Below are 26,882 nucleotides of genomic sequence, written 5' to 3'. Positions count from 1 at the left end.
ATTTTTGTAAGTTTGGGTCTACTTTAATTTGGGTGGAGCATTATCTCTTTAAAAGTAATAAACACAGTTGTTTGATTTGTATTTTAATCTATCTATAAAGTCACCTGACTGTTATGTAGAAGGATCTTAGCACTCTTAAGTTATGTAGAATGCAATTTAGTGATCAATACTGTTTTAGTTAACTTATGAAGTAATTGTAGGGAAATTAGTTTAAAGAAGCCATCATCTGTATTTGTGTAGATTGGAGTAGTTTGTTCTGCTACCGTGCCATCATTATCATTTCCATGTATTCTATTTGGAATAAGGATTGTACTCATTGCTTATAAATATGATCACATTAACTTTAGGACTTATTTCTGTTGTCAAATCTGTCACAATTCCAAATATTGCATTTAAATGCTAATTACTTTTAGCGAAACACTGCTTGTTCATTAATAACATTTTGACTTGAGTGTCACTAGCCCCTAAAATCAATCATAATGCAACATTAGAAAAAAATGCTTTGATGGATTATTAATGAAATTATCCATAAACATTTGCTTGAGAAACATACTGCACTTTTTAAAAAAAAGTTAGATACCACACAACTTTTAAATTAATAATTGCTTAGTGTATAGAACTTTAACATTGCTAAAAGGAGACATGCAGCATTCCAGTAGCAATGTCCTGACCTGTCAGAGTCTATGTGCCTAGCTTGAGAGCTAAGATTGACAGCTAACTGTTATGGTTGCATCTCCTTGACAACAATGGCCCAACTAATCAGCACCCTCTTCTCATGCTGTATAAATTGGTGTCCATTTTCTTAAGTCTGTTTCTTGTATCACTGCCTTGATGAGTCCAAGTCAAAATGCTTTGACTTCCTGTCTCCTTTAAGCAAACTTCTCATTATTACAAAATGAACAATATTCTTACACTATCCGTCTTTCTGGTTCCAAACCTTTTGAATTATGTGTCATTTTTCAGATATTCGAGATAGTGGACCTAAACCTGTTATGGTCTTCATCCATGGTGGATCATACATGGAGGGCACTGGAAATATACTTGATGGAAGTGTACTTGCAAGTTATGGCAATGTCATAGTCATTACTGTCAACTACCGGCTTGGTGTTTTAGGTAAGACTGTGCTTCCTTGATGATTCAGGTCAAATTCTTTGGTGAATAGTATTTGCATCTTCTGTGGAGCATTTCTGTGCTTACAATTTATCTGAAGTATGCTGCTGAAAGGATGAAATGTGAGATGTGGTAAGATTTTTGGATTTTTATTAAGATCAGCTGCAATGTCACTATAGTGTTATTAATGATTCACGAGGATGAAGTGATAACCATACATACTGAGCAGTCTAATGCCCTCAAAAAACTTCTTAAACATCTGGCTTCATTCCCAATGAATCAGACGGGTAGAGATATCTTTTCTGAAAACTGCAATCGTCCTCTAAAGTGAAATAATTGGTTCCAGACAGATGCAAGTTGAGTTAATACTTCGGTTCTAGATTGCTATTATTGTCTTATTGATCGTCAAATTCTAAGTGACATTAAATTGGTGACTCAGCAGTGCAAAGGGACAGTTGTTCAGAACTTGATGTTCGGATATGCTGTTTTGTATGCGAAATGTTCATTACTTGTGCTGTTGTTATTTCTAGCGTAACATAGTCAACAAATAAGCTTTGAACCTATGTTTATTATAAATGTAGTATTTGTTCTGGAGTTAAACAAATACTTTTGGTCGAAATCAAATCATTTTCAGTCACATGATTTATCTATTAAATAATGAGTACTCTATAAACCTTTACTTACATTTGTGCAATGATATCAACCAACAAATGCTTGGTGTGTAATGTTATCTTACATATGTAATGTACAGTTTTGTGCTTCATTTTGTCATCTGACAATTCTAGCATATTTGTACCGTTTTGAACTAAAACTTGTGATGTAAAAAAAATCAGAAGAATGAATCAGAGCAGCAGGAAAAGGATGAGGACAGTTGTGGTTTTGGATTTTCATCACAACAAATGAACATTTGTAAGTCTTTGACTTAGAAACAATAAAGTCAAAGAAACTGTTTTACACCTTTAGCTTCACACTGCACAATCTGTGGCAATAGTGTAATGTCATATTTTTAGAGAATGCTAGGCAATCAAATAAGTATTTCAATCAAAGTATTCCAGATTGTGGGAAAAAAAATTACATGGTCCATAACTTCATCCATGTTGTTCCATCGGCAGCACAAAAAATGTAATGGATTCCAAAATATTGAGCACCTGAATTTCATGATGTTGGGTCAACTAGAGACATTTTAATAAATCTGACGGAACTTGCCTGAAGATGGTAGTCCTGCTCAACTTCTGATATATCGCAGTTTTGCACGTGGAAAAGAGTTGGCAGACTGTGATTCATTCAAGCAGGAAAGTTAGACTAAGCATGGCAATTTGAAATTAGTTCCAAATTCAAAATGACCCCATCTTCACTGTTCAAATCGCAATAACCCACAATGTAGGAGTTGGAAATTAATGGAGTAGATGAGATCTATTTAAGTTTCATGATCTGAAGATTTTAAATTCTCAGTCTTTTAAATGTAACATAAAACACAGGCTAAAACTTTGAGTTTTAAAAAATATGTTCTGCTCACAGCTTTGATCGACATGTTATCTGGTGTAGTTTAGAGAAAAACCATTAACTACAATTTCAGAAAACTTCTTTGTTGACACCTCGCAAGAGCTGTTACTATATTGATGCCATTATTATAAGCTGCAAAAACATTCATTCCAAACATGGTTGGAGAACTAGGGATGGTGGAGAAGAATGTTCAGTGCTCTCAGACATTGAATGGCTTAATGACTGGTCCTTACAGTTCAGTAGAATTTGTGCAGAAAGTTACGTATTCTGCTCAGTTTTACAAAATTTTCTGTGACTCTTGCTGAATGCTCATTTGTTATGCTGCATCTAGGCAGTTGGTTTATACTACTTCAGAATTTGCACTGTTTTCTTCTCCAAAACTCTTTCTCCTGTCTTCCCTCACTCTTCTGCTATTCTAAATGGAAATATCGGATCACCGGAAAAATATAAATCTGGCTTGGATCTGCTAACGCTTTGAGTCTCCTGACCGCGGCCTTGGGTGACAGTCTTTCATGGCCATTTTGAGCAGAACTTCAGTCTCGTTCTCACAGTCTCATGTGGATTAATAAAAATATCTTGCTTGGGCAGCACTAAATTAACTTTCCATGATTTGTAATATTTAATATCTAAACTATTCTGCGACTAATAGAAGCAGACGTTTCATTTACATTGTATTCAACAAGAATGTTAAGTTCATGCTCTAAATAAAATTCATAGGGGTAATTGTAACCTTAGCTGCCTATAGGGCATGTGGTAAATTCAAGTTCAACCCCTAATTTACATTCCACCTAATTTTACTCTCTATTGATTTCACTCTAGTACCTTTTGATAACATCTTATTAACAGACGCTGTACTTGAGTCTACTGACCATTTAATACTTCCCGGTAAAAACAATGACTGCAGATACTTGAAACCAGATTTTGGATTAGTGGTGCTGGAAGAGCACAGCAGTTCAGGCAGCATCCGAGGAGCAGCAAAATTGATGTTTCGGGCAAAAGCCCTTCATTGATTTTAAACAAGACACGCTAGCATAGTATTATATTGCTACATTAATAATCCAAAATCTTGAACTTGTGGCCTAAGCACAGGTTTAAATCCAACAAAATAATGTGGAATTGGCTTCAATCCCCCCCCCCCACTCTTCTTCCCCTCCCCACTCTTCTTCCCCTCCCCACTCTTCCTCCCCTCCCCACTCTTCCTCCCCTCCCCACTCTTCCTCCCCTCCCCACTCTTCTTCCCCTCCCCACTCTTCTTCCCCTCCCCACTCTTCTTCCCCATCCCACTCTTCTTCCCCTCCCCACTCTTCTTCCCCTCCCCACTCTTCTTCCCCTCCCTCTCTCCCCCCTTCTTACCTCCCTTTCCCCCTCCCCCTTCCCAGCCCAGTTAGTGCAGGGAGAGGGCCAAAGAATCTTCCCTGAATTTGGCTTTGACATGAGAACACAGTTGTTCTCTTAACCTGCAGCTCAGATTGGAAGAGAGGTCAATAACACATTCTGATTTTTATTGTGAAATACAGCATTTTTATACATTGTTAAAATAATTACATACAGTGTGGTCACTATCCTTTCCCTTTATTCCATACATCCAATCCTGTGAAACATCATCATTAATGATGGGCATTCTAGTGGACTGCCCCAGGTTCCCGTGATCTCACGGTGTTTAACAGACATTGTAAGCTCCGGGCCTTCAGATATTTCTACGCATCCTCGTAATTTGCATTCCAAAGTTACTGCTTATACTCCTTTGGGTCTGTCCCAGACTTGCATATCTCTACGGATTGCTTGAATTCTGTTATTTGTTGTATTTCATGTGCTATCTCTGTCAAATTCTGTTACTCTTCATTATTTTCCACTGTCTCAATTACAAGAGAGTTGGTTTTAACAAATTGATATAAGATTTGTAATATTAATTTCTGTTATAAAGTTTGTTACTAAGAGTAAAGTTATACAGATTCTTCTATGTTACCATTTTTTTAAAACTAATAAATTGGGAACAATATATTTTGTTCAGGACATGCTGGGCATCTTTTTAGAGATAAAGGAAGTGTTTCTTAAAACATTCACATCTAGGTTTAAATCTCTTTCTCCTAATGTTTCTATGATACTTTGGTTAAATGTGTATCTATCCTTATGTTGAAATCTATTTCTGATTATCTGAAGAATCTTTAACTTGAACCTATTTCTTAATACTGTGAATAACTTCAAAGAAATGACTAATTATGACAAAATAACTTTACCTATTGTTTTCATAGCTGCTTAATGAGTTAAGCCGACTTGTTCATGGACTGAGATTTACACTCCTTGTTCTAATGGGTGCTATTCCCCCAATTGGACAATATTGTTCCATTAATGAGAATGGAATCAATCACTTGTCTATCCTTAGGCAGCCTTTTATCAAACTGTCTCAGATGATTGCTTGTCGGGCCTCCCATTCACCTTGGAGTAGCCCTATTCAAAAGTACCATTATGTTTCACTTAAATGTTGGAGCAGGCTGTTTAATTCTATATATCCCTTGCTGACCATTTTGTGCCTTAATGCTGGAGCCAGTTGTTTAATTTGACATATCCCTTGTCAGCCATTTTATGTCTTTCTTTCAAACAGGCTGCCTTAACACCCAGTCTGCCCTTTGCAACACAGCATAAGCAGTAATGTGATTAACACCTAGTTACTCTCCCAAATAGCCTAGCAAACCAATATGAATAAAACCAGACTGACAAGCAAGTATCAGATACAGAAACATAGCACATAAGAAATAGGAGGAGGAGGCCCTTTAGCCTTTTGAGACTACTGCACCATTCAATTAAATTATGGTTGTCAATTTGAACATATTTTGCACAAACTCATTCATAATTTTTTCAATGTGTAGAAATTTAGTAATTTCTTTATTGAACATATTCAACGACAATGCTTCTACAGATCTCTGAGTTCATGTATTTCAAGGAGTTGCAATGCTTTCAGTAAGAAATTCCTCTTTTCAGAGTCTTAAATGGCTTGCCTCATTTTGCTAAGACTGTCTGTTCTGCTTCGAGACCCCTCAATCATGAACATCCATCTCCTACTTACCCTGTACATCCCTGTAAGAATTTTGTTTGAGATCATCTCTCATCCATCTAAACTGTAGAGAATAAAACTCAAATATGGTTAATATTTTTCTCAGGACAATTCTTTCATCCCAGAATTCATTTTGTCACTTGTCCTCAATGGCATGTATATCTTTTCATGGATAAGGAGACCAGAGCTGTACACAATATCGCGCATGTGGTCTCACAAATATTCTATGTAATTATAGTAAGGCATCTTTACTCCATTACTCAAATGCTCTTATAATAAAGGCCGGCATACCATTTGCCACTTTAATCACTTGCTGTACTTGTGTTTTATATTTTAGTTACTTCTGAATGAGGGCTTCAGGTCCCTTTGCCATGAGCACTTTCAAATACTTTACCATTTAAGAAAGATGCCGTGTTTCTGTTTTACTTCTAAAAGTGGTTATCTTCCCATCTTTCAACATTCATTTCCATCTACCAAATTTTTGGCCATTCAATTAGTTTATCTGAAATCCCTCAAAGCATCTTTGCACCTGACCTTCCTAGTTTTATGTTGGTTGAAAATTTGGAAATATTATATTTCACCCTTGTATTCAAATCATTGATAGAGATTGTGAAGAGCTGGGGCCCATGCACCAATCATTGAGGCACCCCACTTGTCACAGGCTGCCAACCTGAGAATGACCCAATTATTCATGCAGTGTGTTTTTCTGTCCATTAACCATGTCCATATGTTCCCCCCCCCCCCCCCCCCACCCAATTCAATGCACCCTAATTTTATTCACTAACCTCTCGTGTGGGACCTTTCTGAAAGCAATTGGGGCTACATATTTACCTGTATGGATAATATGTACATCTGGAAGGTATTGAACTGTTTGGATACTTTCTGGATTGAACAGGGCCTTTGCTAAGAAATGAGGTCAAGTTTAATGTGGATTATAATCCACCTACTAATTATAATATGTCAAATGACTTTGGAAAAACAGCCAAGCAAAACTTTGAGGGAATTATGAGTTGGGCTTTACTGTCCTTAATTGCTGAAAAACTAGATTTGAAAGAGACTGTGGAGTCTGTTGAAAATCTTGGAGCCCTATCCGATTGTTGTTTGTAGTTCAAAATCCAGGGAGTCAGAAGAAAGAAGACCTTCCAAACCTTGCTGTAAAGTTGAAATTCTCACTCGCTCTCTTTTTCTTGGTTGAAGTGATTAGAAATCTGACAAAGTTCCCATATCTCAGTATTTAGTAACCTTGTAAAGCTTGAGAAGTTGATCATTTTCCAACCACTTGGATCCAGCTCAATTTCTAGCCAAAGTGAAGCTTGCTTGAAGATCATATCTCTGTTTCCAGCTGCCAGCAATTCAGTTTCACAAACAAGAAACCTGATGGATTGTGAGAATCTGACATTCTACCCTTTGTTTTCAGTACCATTAGTAAATAAGGTGAAGTTTTTATTTTGCCCTTTAGAACATAGTGTCTCTGCAATGTCTTTGTTGCCTTTTGTGTTGTGTATGTGTGCTTGTGTTGTCATTAAAAAGGGGATGTAATGCTAATTCCAAATGATACATCTTTGACTGTACTCAATTTTGCAACTTCATTTTTAGAAGCAACTTTGGTTTTATAATTATTTTTTAAGTTCATTAAAGAAATCTAGTGAAAGTATCTTTATTCTGGCTAGCAGTACAAAGGGAAAAAATTGGCCATTTAGGTGATGGAATCAAAACATTCTCATGAATGATGTGACTTTTGGAGTGATAGGTCTCATCCTAGCACATTCTTCCCATCACAGTGGGAATGCACCCCCTGAAAAGCTCCCTTTTCTGCTCTGGTGATTCAGTCCTGAATAAAACTCCAGCAGGTTTGTTAAAACACAATTTCCTTTTTACCATTTCTGCCATTTTTCTTTTGATGTCTTGTTATCACATTATTTACTAACAGTTTCTATGATTTTTCCAATGACCAATGGGTCTGCAGATCCCTATTTTCTGTTGCCCTCCTTCCTCCATAGCGTCGTTCCATTTATCACCGTCCAATCTGCAGCATGCAATTCAGACCCTCGATAGATTTTTAAAAATGACTGCCAATGTATCTACTATCCATATAATCAACCGTTTCAACACTCTGATATAGATCATGAGGTTTGGGAGATTTATTTACTTTGAGACCATAAATTTCTTTTGTATTTTCTTAACCAGTGTTCATATCTTGAAGTTCCTTTGTTTATACTAGTCTTAGATCTCTATTAGTTTTTGTAGATTTTTAAAATGTTTTCCTCCATGAAGACTGACACCCAATTCAAATTCTCTAAATTTGCTTCTAATGCACTTATATGCATTTTTGCAAATGGCTTCCCTTTTACAAACTTATGGGACCATTTACAGTCCATTTTTTGTTTCACACTAATTTTATACTCCTTCTATAATAAGTGCTTACTAAGTCCAGTGACCTTGCAAAGGCATCTTCACTAGAAGCATTGAAATTTTATGGCCTAGAAAGAAGCCACTAGCCAAGCCATCCAGCCTCCTTCTACTTGCCAGCATTTGGTCCATAACCATGCAGGTTGCAGACTTGAGACACATATCTAGGCATCTTTTTTGTTAACAAAAAATTGAGAGTTCCTGCTTCTGTTACTGTTCTAGACAGAGTTCCACATGCCTACCAGCTTCTGGATAAAAACATGCTTCCTCATCTCCTTTATGATCTTTCTTCCAGGCTTATGAAATCCATTTCTTTGAGCTGAGTATGAAGTGTAAGAGCAGGGAGGTTATGATGCAGCTGTGTAAATCGTTGGGCCACAACAATTGCTCTGTGCACTTACAGAATGGACATAATTGAACTAGACAGTATACAGAGAAGATTTACAATTTGAAAATGCAGCTATGAGAAAAGATAAGATATTTTGTAATTGCTCTTCTTGGCAGAGAATGTCAAGAGGAAGTTTAATTGAGATGGGCAAAATTAAGGGGCCTGACTAGAGAGATTGGCAAAGGTCTATTAACCTTACCTGAAAGATCAGTAAGTCTGGCTGAAGGGTTTAAAATGACACTTTTAAAAATGTCGTCGTTCTTTCAGTGTCACTGAGTCAAAATCCAGGAGTTCTATCCGAACAGTATTTTGAGTATACCTACACCAAATGGATTGCGATGGTTTTAAAATGGAACTCAACAATAGCTTCTAAATGGGAACTAGGGATGGGCAATTAATGCTTGCCTAGCCAGCAAAGACCAAATCCCATAATTGAATTAAAATCAGGTTAAACCTTTGTCCCTGGTCAATAACCTCTTTGGTAAGATAGGCAGGAACTATCCATTTGCTCTATCCAGGCCCCTCTTGACTTTTGCTATTTCAAACAATTATTCTGTTCACCACGAGTACCAAGGATAGCAACTTCAGCATTTCTAACCTTTTTATCACTGCTGCAGTTTCCAGTTCTGGTGACATTCTAATTAGTGTTCTCTGTATTGTCTCAAGTGCAATTACATGCTTACTGTGAGGTGACAATATTTGCATATACGAGGCAAATTGTGCTTGTTTTAATGATTGATATAGTTCCATCATGATCTCCCTGCTTTTCTACTTTGTCCTTTGGCTATAATCATGAGGATTTCATATGCCGCCTTAAATACCTTCTTTATCTGTCCTGTTAACCTTCAGGGATCTGTGGACAATCCGTTCTTTGAAGACAATTCAAGTAGTTCTTAAGAATCGTATCAACTTAGAGTCATACAGTCATACTGACCCTCTGTCCAACTTGTCCATGCCAACCAGACATCTTCAACTAATCTAGGCCCATTTACCAGCATTTGACCCAATATTCCTTGAAACTTTTCCTATTTGTATGCCTATCCAGATGCCTTCTAAATGTTGTATTTGTAACAGCCTCCACCACTTTCTTTGGCAGCTCATTCTGGACATGCACCACTCTGCATGAACAATCGCAGATCCCTTTTAAATCTTTTCCCCTCTCACCTTAAACCTAAGCCCTCTAGTTTTGGACTCCCCAACACTAGGAAAAAGGCCATGTCTATTTATCCTACCAATGCCCTTAATGATTTTATAGACTTCTACCAAGTCATCCCTCCATCTGCGACACTTCAGGGAAAATAGCCCCAGCCTATTCAGCCTTTCCCGATAGCTTAAGTCATCCAACCCTGGCAACAACCTTGAAAAATCTTTTCTAAACCCTTTCAAGTTTCACAATATCATTCCTATAGCAGGGAGACCACAACTGAATGCAGTTTTCCAAACGTGGTTGAACCAATGTCCTAGACAGCCACAACATGACTTTTCAACTCCTTTACTCAATGCACTGGCATTTTCCACCTCTGTTCATAGGTTATCTTTTTGCTCTTTTGTGATGCCTTTTTTCTTAGTTATCCTTTTACTCTTAATTTATTGATTAAACATCTTTGGGCTTGTCTTGATTTTGCTTGCCAATATGTTTTTGTGCCTTCTCTTTGCTTTCTTAACTTCCTTTCTGATTCCATCGCAGGTACTTCCAAACACATCTCTGCTTTCTCTACTTCTAAGGTGTTGGCATTGTACAAAGCTTTTCTTTCTTTGAAAGATCCTTGACATCCAAAGGGCTGAGATTTGGCTGTCCTATCCTTTTTTTGTTTATTGGAATATTTTTAATTTGAACAACTTGAAACTGTCCCTTGAATATAACACAAAATTTAGTAAACACAATGAAATCTCCTCTCATCCTTCTAAATGCTAGTGAGTGTCAGCCTAAACTGTTAGAACTCTCCTCATAAGGCAGGTCTTACATCTCTGAAATTAATCTAGAAAAACTTCTCTGAACTACTTCCAATGCAATTCCATCCTTTTTCAAGTAACAAGCAAAACTAGATGGGCCAATGGGCTGAGAATTAGCAGATGGAGTTTAATTCAGATAAATGTGAAGTGCTGCATTTTGGGGAAGCAAATCTTAGCAGGACTTATACACTTAATGGTAAGGTCCTAAGGAGTGTTGCTGAACAAAGAGACCTTGGAGTGCAAGTTCATAGCTCTTGCAAGTGGAGTCGCAGGTAGATAGGATAGTGAAGAAGGCATTTGGTACGCTTTCCTTTATTGGTCAGAATATTGAGTACAGGAGTTGGGAGGTCATGTTGCAACTGTACAGGACATTGGTTAGGCCACTGTTGGAATATTGCATGCAATTCTGGTCTCCTATCTATCGGAAAGACGTTGTGAAACTTGAAAGGAGTCAGAAAAGATTTACAAGGATGTTGCCAGAGTTGGAGGATCTGAGCTACAGGGAGATGTTGAACAGGCTGGGGCTGTTTTCCCTGGAGCATCAGAGACTGAGGGGTGACCTTCTATAGGTTTACAAAATTACGAGGATAAATAGGCAAAGTGTTTTCCCTGGAGTCCAGAACTAGAGGGCATAGGTTTAGGGTGAGAGGAGAAAGATATAAAAGAGACCTAAGGGGCAACTTTTTCACGCGGGGGCGGTATGTGTATGGAATGAGCTGCCATAGGATGTGGTGGAGGCTGGTACAATTGCAACATTTAAGAGGCATTTGGATGGGTATATGAATAGGAAGAATTTGGATGGATATGGACCGGTGCTGGCAGGTGGGACTAGATTGGGTTGGGATATCTGGTCGGCATGGAGGGGCTGGACCAAAGGGTCTGTTTCCATGCTGTACTTCTCTATGACTCTATGACTCTACTCCAGATGCCATGTCACCAATGGCATATTACAATTACAGCAATTTAATAAAAAAAGCAAGAAGAAATATTAATGAGATTAGCATCATTAAACATGGATAAATCACTGAGGTCAGATGAAAATGTGCCTCAGGATGATAAAAGAAATCAGGGAAGAAATAGTGAAAACTTGATGATTTCTTTCTCCGATCCTTATTAGAAAAAGGTGTGGATGCCAGAAGACTGGAGAACTGCTAAAGATTGAGCTTTGTTTAAAAAGGGAGTGAGGGACAGACCAATAATTATACAGGATTACCTGTCTAACATCAATAGATGATAAATTACTGGAATCAATTCAGAGTGATAGGATAAACTGATAGAGGCAAGGAGTAATCAAGAATAGTCAGCAGAGACTTTTTTTTAAGGGAAGACAGTCTATTTAACGATTAGTTTGTTAACAACTTAACTGCTTTTAAGTTCAACTTCATTTAAAAAAATATTTCCCTTCTCTTATTTCCTGTTGTACCTGCACACTAACTTGCTACACTCTTGCACGAGGACACTCCGATCCCTCTGCATGGAAGCATTTTGATGCTTCTCTCCATTTGGATAACACGCTGCATTTTTTAAATTCTTCCAACCAAAATAGATGACTTCTCACTTATCTATCAAATTTTATAAACTCAATTTGTCAAATTTTAGCCCATTCACCTAACCTATCCATCTCCAATTGTAAGTTTCTTATTTTGTCATTGCAAATTTCTTTTCTTTTCCACCTATTTTTGTTATCTGCAAATTTGGCTATAGTGCATTCTACCTCTGCATCTTAATCATGAATATAGCCTCTAAATGGTTGGGCTGAAGAACTGAACCTTGTGCCACTCCATGAGTTAAGCTTGTCATCCAGCAAAAGACCTATTTAGAGGAAACATGATTAATCAGAATTCGATTATCCAGCAAGTTTGCAAGGTTCCGATGCTTGACTAAACGATTATTCAGCTTTTGATTATCTGGGAATTCGATTTAACTGAACGAAATACTTCCACCCATGTCCTTCAGGTAAATGAGGTTCCTCTGTAAATCCTGACTCCATGCTTTCTGTTGGTTAACCCATCCTCTATCCAAGCTGATATATTACTCCTAACCCCATGCGATCTTATCTGTGTATTAACCTCTTATGTGGCATCTTATTGGATGCCTTATGGAAGTCCAAATATACTTCATTAATAGCACTTCCATTATCTACTTTTTTTTATAACTTGAAGAATTCTAGCAAGTTAGTCAAATGTAATTTACCTCTTATAAAATCATGCTGATTGAAATGGATTATGTTTTGATTTTCCAAATGTCGCATTACTAGTACATTTAAATACCTAATGCAAATTGGAGAAACAACACCTCAACTTCTGCCTGGTCACCCTTCAGGCTGGAGGACTCAAAATTTGAAATCTCCAATTTCTAATAATCTGCCTTCTCATCCCCGACTACCTTTCCAGCACCTCGTCCTGACTTTCATTCCCCTGACTGATCGTTCCTTCCAGCTACCAACAAGATTCATTCCTCCCACTGACCAATCAGGCTGTTCCCTCTACCTGTGTTTATCTATCACCAACTCACCACTCTGTGCCTCTCCTTTCCCCCCCCCCCAACTCTCTTTATCTGCAGCCTCCTGTACCCCACCCCCAGTCCTGAAGAAGGGTTACACCTAAAACATTGACATTTCCACCTCCTGATGTTGCCTGGCTTGCTGTGGTCTTCTAACCTCCTGCTTGTCTACCTTGGATTCCAGCATCTGCAGATTTTTTTTTGTCTTCAATTGCTCTGGTTGATTTACCTTCAAGTAGATGTTTCAAGTTCACTTTTCCTGAATCCTTCCTCAGCTTAGTAAATTTAGCCTGACCTCAATTCAGAATTCTACACATCTTTTCAATCTTTTCCATTAGTATGCTAAAACTGAATTAAGATCACTACTGCCAAATATTTTCCCGCTGCCACTTCTTGCACTTCCTACTTTAATTTCCTAAAACTAAATCCAGAATTGTACCCTGTCCTACTGGGCTTGCTACATATATGTGTTGTGAGGACGATACGGGGTCTTAAAGGTGAACAATCTGAGTAAATGTGCAGGAACATAGAATATTGTTTTAATAAATGTGAGATTATTCACTTTGGTAGGAGAGATAGATGTGTAGTGCACTTCTTGAGTGATGAGAGATTGGGAAGTGTTGATGCCCAACAATGTCTGCTGTCATTGTACGTAAGTCACTGAAAATGAACATGTAGGTGTAGCAAGCATTTAGGAAGACAAATGGTATGTTGCCTTTTTATTGAGAGATTTTGAGTACAGGAGTGAAGAAATTGTCGATACTTAGGACCTAGACAAGACTCTGTATGGATATGTGTGTACATTTTGTATCCCCATCTAAAGAAAATATACTTGGGTAGTACAGTGGAGGTTCACCAGACTTATTCCTGGAATATTAGGACCTTTGCATGTGGAGAGTTTGCAGAGTCTAGGCATCTAATCGCTAGAGTTTAGAGAATGAGAGATGATCTTGTTGAAACATACAAAATTCTGAAAGGGATAAAAGGAGTGGACGCAGAAATGTTTCCTCTGGATAGAACTGGGGACTTAGTCACAGAATAAGGGGCAAACTGATCAGGACTGATTTGACGAGAAATTTTTTTGACTCAGCGGCTTGTGCATCTTAGAATTCTCTTCCACAGTGGAATCTCCGTCATTGACTGTGTTCACATCTGTGATCACTTTATTTCTTGATACTATTGACTGAAAGATTTTGTGATATCATGGAAGTTGTCATTGAAGCAGCTGATCATCTGCAGTCTGGAATGTTGCAACAGGCCTAGAGGGGTGAATGGCTTACTCGTGCTCTACTTATTCTATTTTAGTTAACCCTTTTTTGTATAAAGGTAACATCAGCACAGGAAATTCAGTGTAGTAGCTGGAAAGTCTTTCTGAATATTCTCAGACATGACAGCACTGCTTAGTCCCGGAGTGCACATCATTTTCCACAGGAAACTCCAGGATAGTTCTTGTACCCTGGAACAGCACGTGTAACTGGCATCACGACAGCATATCTAAGTGGTTCAAAGATTCCTGGAAAGCACTTTTATGGTGTCAACCTGCAGAAGATCAGTTTGCTTACAGAGGGAGAACAACCAACTGCCAGGCAGCCAAACATAAACAGTTCTTCCAATTAAAGACCTACTAGACTTTGCCAACTGAAGCTAAGTGATATTTTGTAGTTGTCTTTCAGATTCCTGAAGGTGCTGGGGACAGATTAGCTGTCTGGAGTGAATTCCTTATGGTACCTGAGGGATTAATGGGCCAGGGTTCTTGATAGACTTAGAGGCCCTCGTTCTCTATTTGGATGCAGGAACAACCATGGCAGGGTACCTAGGAAGAGCTCTCCTTCCCTTTTACACCACAACCTATCAAATTTCAAGAATACCCACATCCTGAAACACCTTTTCCCTCACTCACTGAACCTGGCATCCAGCTCTTTCAATCTAGAATGCCTGTGATTCACCCTCTCACTTTGAGAGCCAGGTTGCCATCCTTCATTGAATAGCAAGCCACCCTATGATATTTATTCTGGAGAATTCACATTGATTGTTCCTCAGGCATTATTGACTCCTGTCTTCCATTTAAGCCTTGTGGTGAGGGTCATGAATCCTCGAGACAAATACATTTTTAAAAAAAAAATCACTTCGGGGATGTGATTGGCTAGCCAGCATTTATTTCCCATCCCTAGTTGCCCTTCAGAAGGTGGTAGTGAGCTGCCTTCTTGAACTGCTGCAATCCACCTGCTGTGGGTTGACTCACAATGCTAATAGGGAGGGAATTCCAGGATTTTAACCCAGTGACGGTGAAGGAATGGCAACATAGTTCCAAGTCAGGATAGTGAGTGGCTTAGAAGGGAACATGCAGCTGGTGGTGTTCCTATATATCTGCTACCCTAGTCCTTCTGGATGGAAGTGGTCATGGGTTTGGAAGATACTGTCTGAGGATCTTCAGTGCATTTTTGCAGCTGATCTTGTGGATAGCACACACATCTGCGACTGAGCATCCGTATTGGAGGAGGTGGATGCTTGAGGATGTAGTGCTAACTAAATGGGTAGCTTTGTCCTGCATGGTGCTCATTGAGCGTTGTTGGTGTTTTTATCCATCCAGGCAAGTGGGGAGTATTTCTTCACACTCCTGGCTTGCATTGGAGATGGTGGACAGGCTTTGGGGAGTCAGGAAGTGAGTTACTCTCACTGTATTCCTTGCCTCTGACCTGCTCTTGTAGTCACTGTCTTTATGTGGTGAGTCCACATGAGTTTCTGGTTCGTCATAACCCTAGGATGTTGATAATGGGGGAATTCAGTGATGTTAACACCTTTTGAATGTCAAAAGACAGATTGTCTCTGTCTCTGTCTCTGTCTTTTATTGGTGATGGTCATGGCCTGGTATTTGTGTAGTGTGAATGTTACTTGTCAGCCCAAGATTGGATATTGTCTAGATCTTGTTGCATTTGAACATGGACTGCTTCAATATCTGAAGAGTCGTGAATGGTGCTGAATGCTGTGTGTGCAGTCATTGGAGAACTTCCCTACTTCTGACATTATGATGAAAAGAAGGTCATTGATAAAGCAGCTAAAGATGGTTGGGGCTGGAACACTATCCTGAGGAACTCTTGCTGAGATGACTTGCCTCCAGTAATCATGACCATCTTCCTATGTGGCAGGTATGACTCCAACCACCAGAGAGCTTTCCCTGAAACTCATTGATTCCAGTTTTGCTAGGATTCTTTGATGCCACACTCTATTGAATGTAGTCTTGGTAAGGGCTGTCACAGTCCCCTCACCTTACCTCAAGAATTCAGCTCTTTTGTTCATGTCCGAGCTATAAATGAGGTCAGGAGCAGAGTGGTCCTGACAGAACCTAAACTGGGTGTCATTGACCAGGTTATTGCTGAGCAGGTGCTGTTAATAGTACTGATAACAGCTTCCATCAGTGTACTGATGATCTGGAGTAGACTGAGGCAGTAATTAGCTGGATTGAATTTGTCCTTTGGGCAATTTTGCCCATTGTTGGGTAGATGCCAGTTTTCTTCCTGGACTGGAAGAGCTTGGATAGGGGAGTGGCAAGTTCTGGAGCACAATCCTTCACTACTATTGCTGGAATGTTGTCCGAACCCATAGCCTTTGCAATGTCCAGTATCTCCAAACATTTTTTTCTATCACATGGAGTGAATCAAATTTCTTGAAGGCTAGTGTCCATAATACTGGGGCTGACTGGAGGAGGCCAAGATGGATCATCCACTTAGCACTTCTGGATGAAGATTGCCATTCTTTGTATTCATCAGAAACTGACACCATCTGAGCTGCAAGACCTGTCTACCACTTACAAAACACAAGTTTAGGATTATGATGGAATATTTTCCACTTGACTGACTGCAGCTCCATCAATGCTCAAAGATCAACATTGGTCTGGACAAGTCACCTTGCTAAATTGGCATCTCATCCATCACCTGCAAATCATAGCTACAGTGTGAACCACCGCACAAACTGTATAGCAGCAATTTGCCAAGGCTCCATTGACAGCATCCCTCCTCATCCCAAAAATGCCACAAATTCTACCACATAAAATAGAGAGGCTGCACCACCATGATTGCCATCAAGTTTCCCTTTTAAGTCACTCACCATCCCGACTGGAAAATATATCGCTTCCTTAGATTTTGCCTAAGAGCATTGTGGGAGCTCTTGAAGACTGCAGTCTTGCAAAAAAGCAGCTCAACGTTGCTTAAGGTCAATTTGGGATGGGCAATATGCTGGACTTGCTTAAAAACACCTGCAAAACACTTTTAAAGATAAAAGACTAATTGTACGCACTCAATATCCAACTGCTGAATTTGTGAAGATGTGTCCAATTTGCTGAGCTCCTTTCCATGGAAATGGTGTCACAAGTTAAAATCTCCACCAACCATTTTTTTTAACTGCAGTAATTTCATCTACTTTATTGGCTTGCTCAATTTTGGTGGCTTTTCTTCACCCCACTCCTTGGTTTGTTTGATCATTTTGGGTTGAAAATTTATTATAATCTCTAATGAAAATCTGAAACCTGGATTCTTATTGCACATGGGCAATCCATTCTACCATGTTCTGGCCAGATGATGTACAAAAAAGTACTTGCTCACAAAAATATAAGTTGCTGGAAAAGCTCAGCAGGTTGACAGCATCTGTGAAGGGAAGACAGAGTTAGTGTTTCAGGTCTGGTGACCCTTTTTTGTTCCATTCAGCTTTTTTTTGTTCCATTGTAAATCTGTAACTTATTGTGACTTAGAGTTTAATATTAGTGATACATCTGTAGGCTCACTCCCAGAGGTTACTGACAGAAGAGTAAATTTCAGACTCCATTTTCTGTTGCTGACTTGCTATGATATCTGCTCGTACAGAGAAAATATGTTTTGATTTAAAGACTTTTTTCTTCTTTGTGTCACACAAGTCACTTGCAAATTGTGTGGTACAGGAACTTAATACTACAGGCCATTCTCTTATAATGCACGTTTCGTCAACATGATTTGGCTGCAACAAGATTGGCGAGTTGGGAAAGATTTTCTTAAAATGTGAACTCCAGTAGACTATTACATGATTCTATCCCTGCTACCTTAAGTCCACTGTAGGTGTTTACTTCAGGTCAAGCAAAATAGGTTGGATGATGGGGCAATTTTTTTCTTACCTGACTATTGATATTTCAAGGATATTTTTAGTAATTATTGCAGGAGAAAAGATTTGGATTTCAAGATTCTCCTCATTCTGGACAATGCATCAACCATCCTCCTACTATTGGTGAACTTTCTGAAAACATCAAAGTACTATTTCTACCTCTGAATACAACACCTCTTATTTAATCCATGGATTAGGGTGCAGTAGCAGCTCTTCAAGCTTATTATTTAAGGTGCACATTCAGGAAGCTGATTTGCAGTTACTGAGGGGGATAATGAAGATCATATTCTTCAATTTTGGAAGAACTTTAACATTAAGAATGCTATTGACATCACTGTAGAGGCTTGGGTGATGTCAATAAGGACTGTTTGCTTGCAGTTTGGTGGAAGTTTCTCCCAGACTTTCTTGATTTTAAAGGCATTGAACCATAAGAGGTGTTGCTCTTGCAAAGCAAGTTAGATTTGAAGAAGTGGTGACTGATTTACAACAGCTTGTTCCTGTGGGGAAATTGAAGCTCTAGATGAAGACTATGATGTCCAAGATGCAGCACTACAATAAATTTTTCGCTTATCCTTTGTCTTCTATCCTAAGGAAATTCGACAAATAGTTGCAGCTCTTAAGAGACAATGACTACAATACAGAATGCAGCAGGGTAGCCGTTTGTAGCATAAAGTCTTATCTGGCAGCCTATGAACAGCTGCTTCATGAAAGAAGAAAGATGGCAAAGCAGCAAAATCTAGATGCCTTAAGCCAGGCCCCAGGAAACAGACTGAGGATGATAAACCACAGCCATCCACTTCTGAACTATTTTTTTTTTCATCGTGCGCCCAGAACTGCACATGAAAATAATGACAATGACCGTCAGCCCCTGCACTATACAGTACTGTCACTCAGCAAACTCAAACTCAATAAAGTGTTAAATTTATTGTATTATTTCATTAAAATATTTTAACTTCTAATTGTGCTATTGTTTGTTTTAAGCTAGGGATTCCTGAAGAAGGGCTTATGCCCGAAACGTCGATTCTCCTGCTCCTTGGATGCTGCCTGACCTGTTGCGCTTTTCCAGCAACACATTTTTCAGCTTAAGCTAGGGTGACATGGTGGCTCAGTGGTTAGCATTGTAGCCTCACAGCACCAGGGACCCAGGTTCAATTCCAGCCCTGGGTGACTCTGTCTGTCGTTTGCACGTTCTCCATGTGTCTGCGTGTGTTTCCTCTGGGTGCTCCAGTTTCCTCCCACAGTCCAAAGATATGCATGGTGAATTGGCCATGCTAACACTATATTGCCCATAGTGTAAGATACATTAGTCAGAGGGAGATGGGTCTGGGTGGGTTATTCTTCGGAGGGTCAGTGTGGATCTGTTGGGCTGAAGGACCTGTTTTCACACTGTAGGGAATCTAAATCTGAAGCTACTTTTTTTGTTTCAATTTTTACTGATAATTTTGGTAGCTTCTCCCTAACTCTGATTTTCCCACAGGCCCCTTTTATTTCAAAGCATGGTTTTCTATAACCTGAGGTCGCACGAGAAAGCAACTGTCACATTACAGCAGAACAGTCTGTATTACAAACATTTGCAGTGACTGGTGCTGAATAAAGATTCCAAATCTCTAATCTAGATTTGGTCAAATTATAATCGCTTCTATTAGAAATGTGAGCAATACATTGTTAAAACATTCATCTTTGATATACATAATGGTCCTTTTTTCCATTGGATGTTTTGAGACTTATTTTGTTTGTCTGCACACATTAAAATTCTGAACTATTTCTTCACATTTCACGGCAGTGTAATTGCTGGTGTGTGTTCTATGCTGACACACCCCAATAATCATCATAATTTCCATTCAAAGGCATCACACTATTAGCAATTATAGCTGGGCCAAAAACCACTAATTAAATGAATAACCTCAGACAGAAAGTCTTGTTTAAGACAGGGCAAAAAAAGAAACCTATAGTGTGTCAGTAGTTGGCAAGAATTGGCACAACATAATTCACTTTGTAGCTTATACTTCATATATGGTACCAAAAAATGTTATTTATTGTACTAAAAGTAAATATTAAATGTTGATAAAATTGAATCTAATTTAAAATGGCAGCATCGTGTCAGGATAATTTAACAGATGCACATCAGGAAAGCACCAGAGCAGACACAGGACTTACAGCAACAAATCTGTCCAATTCAGAAGCCATTAGAGTTCAGTACCTATGCGACTGCCACATAGAGTCATAGTCATAGAGATGTACAGCATGGAAACAGACCCTTCGGTCTAACCCGACCAGATATCCCAACCCAATCTAGTAAAATTGTCATCTATACCACTCTTTCAAGTCTAAGGATTCTTCAGGTATTTTTTTGCTGGAAATTGGAGTTTCCTGATTCTTCAATACTGAGGATTAGTCGTTGAGGAAATAAAAATTGAAAGAATAGCAGATGCTGGAAATTAGAAACAAAAATAGAAATAGCTGGAAAAGCTCACCAGGTGTGGCAGTGTCTGTGGTGAGAAGTCAGAGTTAACGTTTTGGGTTCAGAATACAAGTTGTGAGGAAAAGTCCCTCATTTAGCCTATGTAATTTCCAATCATCTCTGCAGAGCTTATCACATCACCAATCTTTCTGTTATTGGTAAGGGTAGATATATAGCTATCTATCATATTCTGAGTTGTAAACAAGTATGAAGAACAATTGATCTTTGTAGAACAAAAGTCGCTTCCTTCAAATTCAAGATTCCCTACTTTCTGCCTTCTAACACTTAGCCAATCTCCTAACCCAGGTCAATAAGTTCTTTCAATGAGCTTTAGTTTGGCTAACAATCTCTATTGTGGAACCTTATCATACACTTTCTGGATGTCTGTATAAATTATGCAAATCTTAATACTGTTGCTGCCCTGCTCATTACCATTAACTAAAGCACCCATGTTCACACAAAATAATAAAGTATTTTTGATTCTTTTTGCAGAGGGCAGAGCAGAGACCTAGGTCTCAGAGTCTGGAGCTGAGTTTGGCAAGAATTATTGACATCTTAGAGATGTACAACACAGACACAGACCCTTCGGACTAACCTGTCCATGCCGACCAGATATCCCAACCCAATCTAGTCCAACCGCTAGCACCCAGCCCATATCCCTCCAAACCCTTCCTATTCATATACGCATCCAAATGCCTCTTAAATGTTGCAATTGTACTAGCCTCCATCACTTCCTGTGGCAGCTCATTCCATACACATAACACCCTCTGTGTGAGAAAGTTGCCCCTTAGCCTTTTTTTAATACATCTTTCCCCCTCACCCGAAACATATGCCCTCTAGTTCTGAACTCCCCAACCACAGGGAAAAGACTTTGTCTATTTATCCTCTCCATGCCCCTCATGATTTTGTAAACATCTATAAGGTCACCCCTCAGCCTCCGACGCTCCAGGGAAAACAGCCCCAGCCTGTTCAGCCTCTTCCTGTAGCTCAAATCCTCCAACCCTGGCAACATCCTTGTAAATCTTTTCTGAACCCTTTCAAGTTTCACAACATCCTTCCGATAGGAAGGAGACCAGAATTGCACGTACTATTGTAACAGTGGCTTAACCAATGTCCAGTACAGCCCCAACATGACCTTCCAACTCCTGTACTCAGTACTCTGACCAATAAAAGAAAGCATACCAAATGCCACCTTCACTATCCTATCTACTTGCAACTCCACTTTCAAGGAGCTATGAACCTGCATTCCAAGGTCTCTTTGTTCAGCAACACTCCCTAGGACTTTACCATTAAGTGTATAAGTCCTGCTAAGATTTGCTTTCCCTAAATGCAGCACCTCTCATTTATCTGAGTTTAAACTCCATCTGCCACTTCTCAGCCCATTGGCCCATCTGATGAAGATCCTGTTGTAATCTGATGGAACCTTCTTCGCTGTCTACTACACCTCTAATTTCGGTGTCATCTGCAAACTTACTAACTATACCTCTTATGCTCACATCCAAATCATTTATATAAATGACTAAAATAAGTGGACCCAGCCCTGATTCCTGTGGCACTCCACTGGTCACAGGCCTCCAGTCTGAAAAACAACCCTCCACCACCACCCTCTGTCTTCTACCTTTTGAGCCAGTTCTGTATCCAAATGGCTAGTTCTCCCTGCGTTCTGTGAGATCTAACTTTGCTCACCATGGAGAACCTTGTCAAACGCCTTACTGAAGAGCATGTAGATCGCATCTACCACTCTGTCGTCATCAATCCTTTTTGTTACTACTTCAAAAAAAACTCAATCAAATTTGTGAGACATGATTTCCCACACACAAAGCCATGTTGACTATCCCAAATCAGTTCTTACCTTTCCAAATACATGTACATCCTGCCCCTCAGGATTCCCTCCAACACCTTACCCACCACCGACGTCAGGCTCACTGGTCTATAGTTCCCTGGCTTGTCCTTACCACCCTTCTTAAACAGTGGCACCACATTAGCCAACCTCCAGTCTTCCAGCACCTCATTTGTAACTATCGATGATACAGATATCTTAGCAAGAGGCCTAGCAGTCACTTCCTAGCCTTCCGACAGAGTTCTTGGGTACACCTGATCAGGTCCTGGGGATTTATCCACTTTCATGCGTTTCAAGACCTCCAGTATGTCCTCCTCTGTAATATGGACATTGTGCTAGATGTCACCATCTATTTCTATATTTCTATGTCTTCCATGTCCTTTTCTGCAGTAAATACTAATACAAAATACTTGCTTAGTATCTTTCCCCACTTTCTGCAGCTCCACACAAAGGCTGCCTTGCTGATGTTTGAGGGGCCCTAATCTTTCCCCAGTTACCCTTCTGTCCTTAAGGAGAATCCAAAGGGTTTTTACAAATACCTTGACTCTATTTGCCAAAGCTATGCCATGTCCCCTTATTGCCCTCCAGATTTCCCTCTTAAGTATACTTCTACTGGCTTTATACTCTACTAAGGATTGACTCGATCTATCATGTCTATACCTGACATATGCTTCCTCCTTTCTCTTAACAAAACCGTCAATTTCTTTATTCATTCAGCATTCCCTATACCTACCAGCCTTCCTTTTCACACCAGCAGGAATATGCTTTCTGTGGACTCTCGTTATCTCATTTCTGAAGGCTTGCCATTTTCCAGCTGTCCCTTTATGTGTTGCACTTTTGTTCCCAGTCAGCTTTTGAAAGTTCTTGCCTAATACTGTCAAAATTGGCCTTTCTCCAATTTAGAACTTCAACTTTTAGATCTCATCTATCCTTTTCCATCACTATTTTAAACCTAATAGAATTATGGTCACCATCACCAAAGTGTTCCCCCACTGACATCTCAGTCACCTACCCTGCCTTACTTCCCAAGAGTAGATCAAGTTTTGCTCCTTCTCTAGTAGGTACATCACATACTGAATCTGAAAATTTTCTTGTACACACTGAACAAATTCCTCTCCATCTAAACCCTTAACAGTATGGCAGTCCCAGTCTATGTTTGGCAAGTTAAAATCCCCTACCATACCCATCCTATTATTCTCTTCGATAACTGAGATCACCTGACAAATTTGTTTCTCAATTTCCCTCTGACTATTAAGGGGTCTATAATACAATCCCAATAAGGTGATCATCACTTTCTTATTTCTCAGTTCCACCCAAATAACTTCCCTGGATGTATTTCCAGAAATATCCTCCCTCAGTACAGCTGTAACGCTATCCCTTATCAAAAATGCCACTCCCATTCCTCTCTTCCCTCCCTTTCTGTCCTTCCTGTGGCATTTGTATCCTGGAACATTAAGCTGCCAGCCCTATCCATCCCTGAGGAGAAAGTGAGGACTGCAGATGCTGGAGATCAGAGCTGAAAATGTGTTGCTGGAAAACGTAGCAGGTCAGGCAGCATCCAAGGAACAGGAGAGTCGATGTTTCGGACATGAGCCCTTCTTCAGGAATGACTTTCCTCATCCCTGAAGAAGGGCTCATGCCCAAAACGTCGACTCTCCTGCTCCTTGGATGCTGCCTGACCTGCTGCGCTTTTCCAGCAACACATTTTCAGCTCTATCCATCCCTGAGCCATGTTTCTGTCATTTGCTATGATAGCCCAGTCCAAGGTTCCTAACCATGCCTTGAGTTCCTCTGTCTTCCCTGCTAGATGTCTTGCATTAAAATAAATGCAAATTAATTTATTCTCTGCTTTGTCCTGCCTGCCCTGACTATGTTTAACTTGTTTGTGTTCTCAACTGTACCAGTGTTGAAGATGGAGCTGTAATCAACGAGTAGGAGCATGAAGTAGGTATCCTTGTTATCCAGATGTTCCAGGGATGAGTGTAGGGCCAGGGAGATGATGTCTGCTGTTGTGACAGGAGATGAATTTCAAACGATCAAGGCAGGCTGAGAGACGAGAATTAATGAACCACGACTATCCTCTTGGAGTACTTCATAATTATGGAGGTCAGAGCCCTCAGGTGATAGTCGTTGAGGTATGCTGTGTGAGTTTTCAGGAAGGGGATTTCAGATTGTTGTAAGGAGAGGTTTAAGATGTCAGTGAATACTGCAGCCAGTTGGTACACCCAGGATCTGAAGGCATGGCTGGGCACTCCATCTGGGCTAGTTGCTTTCTGTGGAAAAGCTTACATCTGCCTTAATAAAGAAAATTTCATGCTGGGTAAAATTCTGCTATTCTCTATCGAGTAAGTTTACTAGTGCTATCTTGTTTTAAAGAGAGGAGAAATGGGTGGCAGCACTTGATGCATTTGGTTTTCAGCTTACAGATTAGCTATTGTATTTCTAGGTATTATGCCATACTAGATGCACATTGATATTAAAGAAATGTGAAATCCATTTATGGCAGTGGCAGTGTGCTCATTCTGAGCCAAAACAGTCTATTCTAAACTGACAAGTGTGCAAGCATAGCAAAAAGGATCAACAATTTCAAGATTAGTGACACATGAATAAAACCGAATATACGCTATATCAAAGAAGACAGAAACTTTTGCAGAAAATTAATCTGCTGATGGGCTTACTTTTGGTGCTTGCAAAATGTCAAGTACTCAAAGGTCAGATGAGATGATTTTGGAATGATCAGAAAGGGGTGAGAGTGTTGAAAGCAAGCTTTAGAAATAAGTAGAGCCATCCTTTTTGTGACTGTACCATAGGTGAATTTTCTCCAAAATAACACTTGATGCCAAAAGTAGTAGTGGAAGCTGAGAAAAGACTGGCAAACTTTTTTTTTACATTAAAAATTTAAGTAACTTCCTAAGAAACATCAGCTTGAGTCCTAAAAAAACTGTCTTGTATTAAAATGTACGCCTGGTCTGCAATGAATTATGGATGCCATGTTTTGAAACATTGGCAAAAAGATTGTTAAAATCAACAGCTTAAAAATATGGTGCTTAACAACCCTAAGGATAATCTGGCTGGAAAGGAGAGCTGTAAAAAAAAATTGAGAGAAATTGAAAACTCAAATCATATCAAAAAATTAATGGCGTTGAGGCAGATAGTGAAGGAAATAACTGGACAGCATTAAAGACTAAATTAATCAGAATTCCAACAATGATGTCATTCACTTTTACCATAATCAGGCGGTTTGAAAGACAGTAATACTCTGTACCATTTGGCATAGTATTTGGGCAAGGATAATTCGATGTAGCTTCCAGGATTTTCATATCTGTAGTAATTCATCTTTCAAATTTAAAATAATTTCTGTGTTCTGCAACTTTTATTCAAATTAATGATTTGGGAGAATCCAAGATGACGATGATCTGAAAGATCTGCTCTGCTGAGCTCTACACAACAACTTGGGTTAAGTGGTACTTTTGCCTTCCCCGCCGGAGTTATTTTGGGAAAATTTGATAGTTAGACAGTTGTGGAATTGTTGCAAATCTTGTTTTGGGAAGTGAAGATGACAAAAGGTAAAGGTTCAACTAAGTCCCAACACCCGGGATGTTCGTCAGCAGCTTCAGGCACACCTGCGACTGTGACCATAGATACAGCCTCCTTTGTGACTTTGTTGGAATCACTTACCCAACAGATCTTGGCTGCAGAGTTCGTGAAGTTCCAGAAAACGATCGAGGAGAGTCGCACTACACTGGGACTGATCTCGACCATGCTGCACAAGCACAAGCAGGAGCTTGAAGGGCTCTGAAAGCGAATGCAGGATGTCAAATTGTGGACTGCAGCATCGGACACTGTGATTGAGTCCTCAACAGAGCGGATCCAGACCCTCGAAACAGGTCCGGGCCTTAACCGAGCAGGTCGATAACCTCGAACAGAGGTAGGAGAAAGAATATCCAGATCATCGGGTTGCTGGAGGGAGTGGAGGCAAGCAGCCAGTAAGCTTTTTGGAAGACTGGCTTCCACAATTTCTTCATTGGGAGACAAGATGGGCCAGGTGAAGGTTGACAGAGCTCACCAGGTTGTGGTGCACAGGCTTGGTTTGGACCAGCGAGGAAGGAACTTGCTTTTGTGAAACAAAGGTTGATAGACTGGGCAAATATTTGGCATATTGGGTCAGAAAAAAAGCACGCCCTCCAATCTATTACCTCAATCAGGGAAGGGACTAGGATTGTTTCTTGTGATTCTAAAAAGATCAATGCTGCATTTTGGAGATTTGATTCTCCAGTTGGAATGCTGTGAGGACAAATGGGCTAAGATGGAGTCCTTTTTTTCGCTCTTTTGCTTCTAAATTCTGCATTGAAAAGTGTGGCCAAGTCTCTACCATTAAGGCTAGAAAAGGTGTTGCCCTCCATTGTCAGAGAGGACCAGCCAGTTAATAAAGTGGCGCTGATCTTCCAACAACGTTAGGTTACTTATCTCTTCAAATACAGAGAAGACATTTGACTGGGTGGAGTATCCATATCGTTTTACACCCTGGAACGGTTTG

The 26,882-nt window shown here is 39.6% G+C and overlaps 1 protein-coding gene across 9 annotated transcripts in view; it reads left to right on the top strand.

Annotated features, from left to right (window-relative positions):
* The window catches only part of nlgn1 (neuroligin 1), a 551,948-nt gene that overhangs the window by 98,533 nt on the left and 426,533 nt on the right, over nt 1–26,882 (top strand). For 8 of the 9 annotated variants that reach the window (XM_060834151.1, XM_060834146.1, XM_060834149.1 and 5 more), the window contains one exon: nt 964–1,113. In XM_060834151.1, the coding sequence (XP_060690134.1) occupies nt 964–1,113 (150 nt within the window). The remainder of the gene's footprint in view (nt 1–963; nt 1,114–26,882) is intronic. The other variant, XM_060834153.1, reaches the window with a different exon arrangement.

The sequence above is a fragment of the Hemiscyllium ocellatum genome, chromosome 13, assembly GCF_020745735.1.
Source record: "Hemiscyllium ocellatum isolate sHemOce1 chromosome 13, sHemOce1.pat.X.cur, whole genome shotgun sequence".
Taxonomy (NCBI): domain Eukaryota; kingdom Metazoa; phylum Chordata; class Chondrichthyes; order Orectolobiformes; family Hemiscylliidae; genus Hemiscyllium; species Hemiscyllium ocellatum.
The sequence above is the reverse complement of the archived record's forward strand: the minus strand, read 5'-3'. Positions and strand labels throughout refer to the sequence as shown.